The 10,371-nt window shown below is 33.6% G+C and overlaps 2 protein-coding genes and 1 long non-coding RNA gene across 5 annotated transcripts; 1 reads left to right on the plus strand and 2 right to left on the minus strand.

The window, feature by feature from the left end:
• Positions 1 to 18: 18 nt before the first annotated feature.
• Positions 19 to 4,487, plus strand: LOC123315521. 2 transcript variants are annotated; one of them, XM_044901244.1, is made up of 6 exons: positions 19 to 252; positions 633 to 823; positions 898 to 1,053; positions 1,201 to 1,524; positions 1,616 to 2,026; positions 2,271 to 4,487. In XM_044901244.1, exons 2-6 carry the CDS (start codon positions 662 to 664, stop codon positions 4,365 to 4,367), a joined length of 3,150 nt encoding a protein of 1,049 aa, XP_044757179.1. In that variant the 5' UTR covers positions 19 to 252; positions 633 to 661; the 3' UTR covers positions 4,368 to 4,487. The 2 variants fall into 2 exon arrangements, with proteins under 2 accessions (XP_044757179.1, XP_044757180.1); XM_044901245.1 differs by having other exon boundaries at positions 19 to 244.
• A 472-nt stretch (positions 4,488 to 4,959) lies between these two features.
• LOC123314976 (cyclin-dependent kinase 8) lies at positions 4,960 to 7,222 on the minus strand. 2 transcript variants are annotated; one of them, XM_044900472.1, is made up of 6 exons: positions 6,851 to 7,222; positions 6,359 to 6,800; positions 5,977 to 6,190; positions 5,596 to 5,777; positions 5,214 to 5,428; positions 4,960 to 5,144 (listed from the first exon to the last, which is right to left on the minus strand). In XM_044900472.1, exons 1-6 carry the CDS (start codon positions 7,067 to 7,069, stop codon positions 5,052 to 5,054), a joined length of 1,365 nt encoding a protein of 454 aa, XP_044756407.1. In that variant the 5' UTR covers positions 7,070 to 7,222; the 3' UTR covers positions 4,960 to 5,051. The 2 variants fall into 2 exon arrangements, with proteins under 2 accessions (XP_044756407.1, XP_044756406.1); XM_044900471.1 differs by having other exon boundaries at positions 5,202 to 5,428; positions 6,851 to 7,221.
• Positions 7,223 to 8,427: 1,205 nt separating this feature from the next.
• LOC123315430 lies at positions 8,428 to 9,373 on the minus strand. Its single transcript, XR_006537952.1, has 3 exons — positions 9,086 to 9,373; positions 8,727 to 9,016; positions 8,428 to 8,669 (listed from the first exon to the last, which is right to left on the minus strand). It is a non-coding gene; the product is annotated as an uncharacterized LOC123315430 (long non-coding RNA).
• Between the last annotated feature and the right edge of the window lie 998 nt (positions 9,374 to 10,371).

Below are 10,371 nucleotides of genomic sequence, written 5' to 3' on the forward strand. Positions count from 1 at the left end.
TTCGATCGGCAGTGGCAACGCTGTACAGTGAGACGAAAATTGGAGAGATTTCATTTTCAGGGTATTTTCAAGAAGGGACTACTTTTGGAATTTGTATGAAATAATACAAAACTTATTCATTTCTTTTTATTGAATAGTGAAATTGCACCTGCCAAGTTCATGTGGTGGAAGCCCTAAATCACTTTTATCCAAATACAAGTTGTAAAATGAGTTTGATGAGGAGAAATCCAAAATATTGTAGGAAGTGAGAAGGTATTTTGTTGAATAACATTCCTAGAAATGAACCCTTCAGAGAGTCCACAATATTGATAACTGCAATAAGTTTTAAACCTTGATTTATATGTGATGCTATGTTTGTTCTATTTTTATTTGCACATCTTTTAATTCTAATTACTCAATACTCCACCTCAAGTTGACATCTATTAAATTTATCTGTTGAAGAATCAGTTAGATTGGGTCATAATCTTATTGTATTCCTTCTAAATAACTCCCTAACAATTTCCAATGAATAATCTGATACAGAGTATTCTGAAAAACTTACATCGCTGAATTCAAATCGCATATGGGGAAGTACGTTCCTGTGTGATTTCATTTGAATTCTCAACGCACAGTCAATGTTAATTTTCTTTCAGTTGATGGTTGACACAGTTGTTCAAGCAAAATGTCTAAGTCGGCAAAAAAACTAAAGAAGCCATTAGATCTACCTCTTGGAAAAGCCACATCGTATAAGGATGTCGACTTGTCACATGTTCGGTTACCAATCGACACAAGTGTGTTTGGTCTGAAACATGCACTGACACTTTTTGAAACAGCTACTAATGAGGTAAGTTATGACCTGTTGTATTAACAAAAATCTGTTAAATACGCTTTTGATTTAATTCCAAATTATTTTTTCAGGTCAAGAGTTATCTCGCTTATGAATGCGATTTGATGTATGAATGCAGAATTTGTCGAACCATTTTTAGGAGTATAGCAAATTTTATATTGCATAAAAGGAAATTTTGCCGAGAAAAATATAATACTCCTAGAGATCCAGGGCAAAGTTGTCAAGAGGTAAGCGATTCACAATTTGTGAAATTTCATCAATTAGTATACTCTTTTTGAGTTCGAACTCTTATATTGTCTCAGTGATATGTTATTATTTCTGTATCATATAAATTTTCTGTAGTACAAAATAATTAACCAGCCAGCATTTCACAGACTTATGGGGTCACTATTATCCAGAGAGATATTGAAATTGCTAATCAGATTGTAGCCGAAACAGAACCTCCCGATACAAAAAAAGTTCCCGGAAGTAGCTTGAATCCGATAATAGAAAACCTCTTAAAGAGACATGAACAGAAGAAGCTTGTAGAAGACATGAAAAATGAAAACTCCACAGATCTGCCAAAAATTGAGGAGGAAAAAAAAATTGGGGATTTGAAAAGTATATCACTGGAGAAAATAGAGGGTTCGGATGTGGCTGTCTTTCAGACAATGGAATTTGGACCAAAATTGGGGGAGGCAGAGTTGATGAAATCAGAGGTTGGTGAGAATAAAAATAAATTGTGGAAGTGTATAAAAATAACCTATACTAAAATAACTACTAACTCTATAGGATTTCTTTATTTTCCAGGTAATGGAAATACATAGCATATTTGATCGGAATGAGGCAGTTCTCGGATCAAATGGAGAGATTTTAACTTTAAATCCTAAAGAAAAGGATGATAAGCATATATTGAAAAATGATTATTTATGTACAGAGTGCAATACAAAATTTTCCACTAAGAAAACATTGGCCTGCCATGTTAAATATAAGCATAGTCAAAATAGACTAGTTTATCCATGTCCGGTATGTAAGGACAACCTCTCGAACGCCTGGTCCGTTTACCGGCATTTGTTGAAAATTCACAGAATGACATCGAACCAAATACGAAAATACAGGACCCAAATCAATAATAGTGCAATATTTAGGAAATCGGAGGAGAACAAAGACAAGAGAAAAAATCCTAAGGAACATAAGGAGGGCAATGATCAAGAAAATGAGGTATAAAATTTTGGTCTGATGAAAATTACTGTTGGAAAATTCAAGAAGAAGCAGGCAAATTATAATAAATCACTTTGTATTATTCCAAATTACTTTTTATTTTTACAAATTACTTTTCACTTTTACCAAGTACTTTTTTGAGAATTCAATAATTTATCTGCTTGCCGATAGTTTTTCATCAGTTAAAACAAAGTATATTTCATCATGATCTATATCCATAATAACAATGTCATTCATTTTACAGTGGTTGGACAATGTCGAAGGAGACAGCGATTTACAAATGTGTGGTGGTTGCGGCAAACATTTTGAAAGGAAAGCTGCTTTGATGTCTCATTCGGTCATGTGCATCAAGAGGATAGCGGTATGCAATTCGATCAAGGAAAACAACAGTAGGAAGAAGGAGTCGGAAAATGGTGACAAATTCAAGTCAACTCAGTTCAGTAAAGCCCAACATATAGGATCAGCAAAAAGAAAATCTAGTAATGTGATAATGTACAAACCAAAGAATCCCTCTGAAGACAATCACCCCCAAATAAATAATACAGAAACGAGCAAGGAGGATGAGTTAGAAAATAAGGAAGAAGGGGAGATAGTGGAATCTCTTGTTGTCGAAGAACATGATAGCGATGTAGAAAACACTGATGAATGGATGAAGAAGGATATTCAACAGTATGATAAAGACAAACTTATGTCGATCATTGGAGTAGATACCGGTAGAAATACGCCAACATCAGATCAGAATACTTCTTCGAAACTCTCAGATCGAAGTGACTCCCCATGTAGAGGATTCGAGGCCGAGACTTCTGAAAACACTGATAGCATCGTTATAAATGACCCTGGAAATTATTCAAATTCAAGTGATGATCCTGCTTCATCGGACACTGAAACGAACTCGAATATTCCAAAAAATTCGATGACCGACCCGCCAAAAGACATTCCGAACGATTTATCAGATTCTAAAGTAGTGTCGGGCGTTTCAGAGAACACTGAAGAGAAAATTGTGGAATCGGAGTTTTCAGATCAGTCGTCGAGTAGCAATTCCAAAACGTCAACGGAAAACGAGATGGATGTTTCTTCGGATATCAGCTTGGATAACAAGATAAGTTGCGATTTCAAATTGGATCTATGTGAAGACCCTAATTTCATAGATGTCAGCATCAAACCACTAATTAGAGAAATAATCGATGAAGACGTTACGGATTCAGACATTAAAAATCCTCAGGAAAATGTAGATTCGGAAAAATCTTTGCTTCATAAAGTTAATGGTTTGAAGACTATTGAAAACGATGTAACTAATTCAAATTTAGAAGGTGAAGAAAAATTTAATAATAATAACACGGGAGTTATTGTTGAAACGAAGGCGGCCAGTTCTTCAAAGATTAGGAAAAGGAAAAGATCTGACTCATCCAATAGTGAGAAAATAATAAGAGCTTCAATCCCTAAGTTGAATCAAGAAAAAGTTGATAAAAGTGAAGAAAACAAAGCATTCGTATCAAAGATTTCACCTTTTATTGATAAACAAAATCTCACTTGTTCTTTGTGCAACAATCAATTTGTTTCGTTATCGGAGTTACTGTTGCATATGTCTAATCATTTTTCCTGGTATAGGTTTCAATGTAGCAAGTGCTTGTTTATGTCATTCAATAAAAATGACTGTGAGAAGCACGTACGGAAAGATCATAAGCTGCCTCTGAATCTTGTTGAGGGGTCAGTCTTACCGATTCCAACCTGGAAGGCTTCTTTGATATCCGATAACTTCATGCACCTCGAATCTCTTTCCAATGAGAAAGATGATGCAGAAACTCTTGGGACTGATACAAAGATTGATGAAGATAAATCGATCAACTACCAAACAATAGAAATCGATGAGGACAATGCATCTACTTCCGAGGTTGAATTATGCGATCCTCTAGTTATAGAAGCTGATCCATCTACAGATTTGGGTGGTTATTCGATGGATCTTTCAACCATTAATGTAGGAGAAAACAACATTTTGGGCTATATAGATTTAACCCTTGAAGAAAATTTAGATGATTGCGTCGAAACTGCGGATAACAGTTTTCTATTGATGGAAGAAACTGATGCTATGCAAGATTTGTCAAAGCAAGCAATAATGGAGGTGATATTAGGAAATGACCATAAAAAGGATAATAATGTGGATAAATGCGAGGCGAGTCAATCGTGTGAGCATGTTAGACCGCTTAGAAATCGAACAAAAAGTATCAAAGCCTCGCAGAAAGATTTTATTTATGATTTCGACACTCCGAAGAGCGCAACTCTCAAAGCTTTTAATTCTAGGAGTGATACAGAGCAAATAAACCCATTTGAAGTTCTAGAATGAATTTGTAATGTATTGTAAATTTTCTATTATTTCTTGAAAATGAAGTTATGTTTTTCAGATGAATTGTTTAGTTATTTTGTGAAAAGATATATATTTATTAATAGATTTTATATGATGTATCCAATCCTTACTGGCGTATAAAAAATTGGCTTTTCCTCTAAAAATCTTGATTATGAACCCCACATCCTACTATATTCAAAAAATAATGAATATCTTTTCCTACTATAAAGAAGAAAGGGCTTTGTCGTATAGCAAAAACTCTGTAAATTAAGTAAAAGTCCTAATAAAAAAAAGGCACAAATATATTATTAAGTCTTTTCGGACCGATTTGCTTCAAAAAAATCATAATGAAATACCATGGCCAAGAAAACTACTCTTCACTATCGACGAGTTGAATCGATACTATCCACCCCTGTCTATGATCACTGATAACCTCACTTTCTAAAACTGACGTAATTTGTTTACATTCGTGTTTGATAATGTCAAAATTTTCCAATTTCCAAAGCTTTTTTTTTAGATCTGAGTCCCCTCTAATCAGCTGATTTTCACCTCTTCCACTCGACAAATTTTACCAACCGCATTTATATATAAAAAAACTTAACTAAAGTTTAATCCGACATACATCTGAACTACAATTCGTATCAGTATAACAAATCATTTGAAAAGGATAAAATATCAAATCCATCAAAACCTTTGGGAAAAATTCTGTTGCTGTTGACTATTGTTGAAAATGACATGCTGCTGATGGAAATCCTGCTGTTGGGACATTGGTATGTTCTGGAACAAGAGTTTCAAGTTATGATTAATTGTTAACTGTCTACAAACGTTCTATACCTGTTGGTTTACCTGTCCAGGATGTTGAGGCGGATTCAATCTTACCCTCTTTGCAGGGTTGTTATGATTATCACTATTCGATGACTGCAACTGTTGGGACTGGGACTGTTGCTGAGATTGCTGTTGCGTTTGTTGTTGCTGTTGCTGCTGGTTTTGTCTTTTTTCTGATTTTTCCTCCTGATCATCGTCAGTCAAAAACTCTCTCTTAGGGTACGGAATAGGGCATCCTTGAAATAGAATATTTTCAATGTTTTGATGGAAAATGTAAAGTCACTTATTCATCAGTTTGAGATCAAAGATATTTATAAAAATTATGTATATTACTGATGATTGATTGATAATTGTATTTCTTCTATAATTTCATTTTGTTTCGAGTTCAATATTTCATATTCACCTGCGAAAACATCATGAGTAGGAAGAGGATCTTCTGAAAAATAAGCATCTTGCATTGCTTGTTCAGAGGTAATTCTTTTGTTAGGGTCCATCAGCAATAATTTCTGTAATAAATGGAATGCCTTGCTGTCAGGTTTAATTTTATGCCTTTCCATATATTTGATTAGTGAACAGTTCACATAGCTGAAATCAAAAATACCTCTTAATTCGAAAATATTGAATCATAACAAAAAAGTGTGAGTTCGATGAGAGAACTTACTGAATTGGAGCTGAAACAAACTGATTAATATCTTCTATGATGGAAAAATTGAGAATTTAAAGAAATGGAACATTTCTGAGAATGCAATGAAAATTTCAATATCAATATATATTCAGAACTTACTTGGACTTTTTGAAATCCTTCAATAATGTTGGATGTTCAGGCATTTTTTTTATATCCTCCCAATCTTTCTCATGAGGAAAACCCATTACATTGAAAATTCTATCTAACTGATCATGATGATAAGGATTGCTTGTCTTTATATCTTCTTGTCTACAATGAAAAATAGGTTCTGATGTTAAGAGTTCTGCGAAGATACATCCTATTGCCCAGATATCTGAAAAGAGAGACGCTATATCTACATACCAAAACCTGATGTTGCCAATACAATAACATCAAATATCTTTTCAGTAATTAATTTCAAGAAACAGATATTAGGTTGTGCATCGTACTCCTGACACTCAGTGACTTGAAACACATATATTACACTAAGTTTACTTCTTACCTATGGCTTTTGTATAATGTCTTGCTCCTAATAATAATTCAGGGGCTCGATACCAAAATGTCACAACAACAGGATCCAAATCTGCCAGGGGTTTAAGAGGAGCATTGAAAAGCCTTGCAAATCCCATATCTGCTATTTTAACTCTACCCCTTTCAGGCCCCTCACCCATTACTAATATATTAGCGGGTTTCAAGTCTCTGTGCAAGACCCAATTTGAATGTAAGTAATGAATCCCATCTAATATTTGATATAATAATGACTTGACCATTCCCCTCGGAGCCATAAATGGCTTCTTGTTGGCTTTGGCTGCTCTATGAAACTTAATAATGTGCCACAAATCATGTTCTGCAAAGTCAAACAGCAACCACACTTTCCTATCATTGTGAGACAGGAATACCCTTATCAAATTGATCACATTAGAGTGTTTCAGTTCACGTAACAGCTGGAATAAAATCGTTTTATGTTTGCTTGAAAAAAATCACCATAACTTACGGCTATTTCTCTACAAGCTGACATTGATAAGCCAGTTCCTTCGATTTGTTTCAGTGCATAATCCCTATTGTCGGAATTATCTTTTCTTCTACCTTTGTAAACATGACCGTAAGTTCCTCTGCCCACTTTACAGCCTTCATAATCAAATAAGTCTTCAACTTTAACTCTTTCATTTTGAGTTTTCATTTTAAATTCGTAATCCATCATGAGATTGGTCATATTAATAATGTTCTTAAGTAAAGTAACACCCCTTTCAGTGTTTAAGAAAATAAATTAATGAATACACTTGGATTAAATTTCATAAAACATAACAATATTATATCAAATCGGATAAACTTCAAACTTCACCAAGAGTTTGTTATTGTTTTGTTATTACACACCACAGAGCTAAATAATATATCATAGATCTTTTACTACTTGTGTCATTTAAAGGTCTTAGGGATGGGGTGAGAAATATACAGAGATATAGAAGGGGGGAGATTGAGCTTCAAGCTGCGCGAACTGGCTAAAATTGAAGGCCGCCATTTGTCAGGAAATATATACAGCACCGCCCAAAAGTGATAGCATGTGGCAAGAGTTATATACAGGGGCACGTAAAATTCAGAATTTGAATGTTATGATTTCGTTGATAACAGTACTTGAAATTATGAGATTTCGGTCAATTCGTTTCTTATTTCTTCAGTACAATACAAAATGAATACCAAAAATGTCAAGGAAGGAAAAAATTATTTGTTTTGTGTATTCTGGTGAATATAATGAGATGTGCAAATATTGAACATATCATCTGAATTCTGAACTGTACCAATGAATCCTTTTGAATTATATTCAAGCGTTTGTAACCAACGATAAATTTTAATTTAATTTTAAGTTTTTCGAATTTTTTCTCCCAGTTTGAGAACCTAAGTCAATTTCAAAATTTTTTAAATCATTGAAATACATACTTCTATTTTGATTCTGGTTGGGAGCCAATCAGTGGAAAAAATAGTTTCTTAACATCAAACAAAAACATGAAACGAAATATCAAAATAGGTAACGTTTTCAAAATAAAATCCATGATTTCGAAGATTCTAGCAATTTGGTCTTATGGGGTAGTCTGATATATATAGACTTCGAAGCGTCACCAATATTTGGTTTGTTCCAGAATCGCTTCTTTTCACTACTGTTCCCTAATTACGATCAGAGGAAAGTAACCTGAAAAATTGCTCCCCCACTTTCCTTCGAGATGCAATTCCGAAACTCTGCTATTAAGTTTTAATTTTTATTTTTCTACGGTTTCTACGGAAACACGATTTTGTCTATCTGAAGGACACTAAATTTTTTGCACAAAGTGGATAATTTGATCTGATATTTTTTATTGGAAGTAAGACATGATATGATGAAAGTTAACAAGTCGATACATTTTTCAGTAGCTACTGGCATTAAATATATAAAAGAAAAAAACATTTTTCTATTCATTTTATTTATACAATATTGTATATCGAGTATTGATTGCTGCATAAAATCAAGTGATGAAGTCTTCTAATTGCAGAACCTTAAATAAACTTTTCACACAGATTGAATATTCTCAATTTTAAAATGAGATCTGGCAATATTTTTCACTAAAAGAAAGCCATGATGTCTGCCAATCACTGAAGAATATAAAAAATATTCTTTCAAGGAAGGGAACAAATCATCAACTCGATCATAAAATTTTTGGGACTGAATTGTTGCAAATGATTCGAGAAAATTTTCATCTCTTGGAACTCTATTTTTAGTTGAAATCATCAATTTCCTGTTTGACATATTGTTATAATTCCATATGATGGTACATGAAGTCCCCCTGAAACAAACATAATATAAAATCATCTCAGTTTCATATTAAATTATCTCATGTTACCTTGATTTTCGAAGAATATTACAATTCCCTCAAGACTGGAACTTTTAGGGTCATAGTATCATTCTCTACATTTTTTAAATATCTTTTCATCAATGTGGCACTGAATCAAAAGATTTCTCCCAATGATGGGCAGCATTTTCAGAAATACGTTGATCTTGTCTCAAAAAGTCCATCACTTCTTTCATGTGTTGTATTTTGTTTTTTAGAGACTTAATTGTATAATTTCCCTATAGATGATGCTTGGAGTTTTTTCAATTCGATGTGTCTTCATCAATTTTGAAGGAGAAATACTGAAACAAGTTTAAAAACTTTGTAAATCTATCAAAGATATTCAAAAATTGATATAATTGGGAACTTACCTATAATTGTGAAGTAAGCCATCGTAAATATCCTGCTATTCAGCGAAAAAAGCTAATAAAACCACACGAATCCGCTAAATATCACCAAAAATACGTTGATATTTGTTATTATTGTTTACATTCGTTTGACTTGACAGCAGGCAATGGCAGCTAAATGACAAGAATATTCACTAAATTGTTAAACCGTGCTCATAATACCGTGCTATGACCTGACAAATGGCGGACCCACTTTTGTCCCATGAAAATAGGATGCGCAGTGGTCGAAGCTCAATCTCCCCCCTTCTATATCTCTGGAAATATATCGATATGTTACGGCTAAAGATAGGTGTGAGCATAAACTTAAGATTAGCCGGCTAAACTTAGGTTTATATTCGAGGATCGGCTAAAGTTCGATAAAATATTCATCTGCGTCAGGGCATTTCATCTTTAGCCGGCTAATGTGCACATTACCCAAAACGGAACGGCTAAAAATGTATTCGATGGACATGCGGAGAGTTGATGTCTCAAGAATGGTCGGATGGGAGAGGACGAACGCACACGGCCACTTTTTTGTTTAAATTTTTAGAATTGAAATATGCAAAAGAGCATCGAATGTATTGGGGTTGCATTACATAACGCCCATGGATTTTCAATTCAACATTTAACGAGTTATTTTTTTCTGTTTAGGAGATTAATGCTCTTCAAACCGAGCTTAATTTGTGAAAAACCATAATATGAACCCTCAAGAAAATGAGATATTGGACATAGAAAATTTTTTCCGTAAACAAAAGTATATTTTCCCTACCATTCAATAATTGGGTTTATGGAAAAATTACGGAATAGGAACTATAGTTTCTAACGTTGCAATTTCTTTCCAACCAATTCTTTCGCAAAAAAAAAACAAAAAAAAAAAACTATGAACATGAACATAGTTGAAAACACTTTCTCTAGCTGATTTTGTTAAAAATTTCTTCCCGATTCATTGAATATACGGGTTCCAAAATATGGCCTATCGCCACCCTTGATGAATCATCCCGGGGGATACAAGTGCATTAATCGTACAGCTTATCAGCCAAATCAAAGATTATACAGTTAACTCTATAATCTTTGAACCAAATAGTCCGGTTAATTACAAACAAGATTGGGTACTTCTACTTATATTTTTCTAGAAAATCTTTGGTATTTTGATAAAGAAGTTCGAGGCATCATTCTTGTCTTCATTATCTCCTTCTGCTCATTCAATTCCCCTCAAATTATGAATAATAACAAGATGAAAAATAATAATTAACACTACAGTTTTCCCTCAC

This window comes from Coccinella septempunctata, chromosome 6, assembly GCF_907165205.1.
Source record: "Coccinella septempunctata chromosome 6, icCocSept1.1, whole genome shotgun sequence".
Classification (NCBI taxonomy): Eukaryota; Metazoa; Arthropoda; class Insecta; order Coleoptera; family Coccinellidae; genus Coccinella; species Coccinella septempunctata.

Excerpts from the sequence above, each read along its gene's own strand:
- LOC123314976 (XM_044900471.1), bottom strand. The coding sequence starts at position 7,069 with ATGACCAATCTCATGATGGATTACGAATTTAAAATGAAAACTCAAAAT. Across the intron at positions 6,801-6,850 it reads CAGCTTGTAGAGAAATAGCC|CTGTTACGTGAACTGAAACA; the intron begins GTAAGTTATGGT and ends ATTTTATTCCAG. Across the intron at positions 5,145-5,201 it reads CTGGACAGGTAAACCAACAG|AACATACCAATGTCCCAACA; the intron begins GTATAGAACGTT and ends CTCTTGTTCCAG.
- LOC123315521 (XM_044901244.1), top strand. The coding sequence starts at position 662 with ATGTCTAAGTCGGCAAAAAAACTAAAGAAGCCATTAGATCTACCTCTT. Across the intron at positions 1,525-1,615 it reads CAGAGTTGATGAAATCAGAG|GTAATGGAAATACATAGCAT; the intron begins GTTGGTGAGAAT and ends TTTATTTTCCAG. Across the intron at positions 2,027-2,270 it reads GCAATGATCAAGAAAATGAG|TGGTTGGACAATGTCGAAGG; the intron begins GTATAAAATTTT and ends TTCATTTTACAG.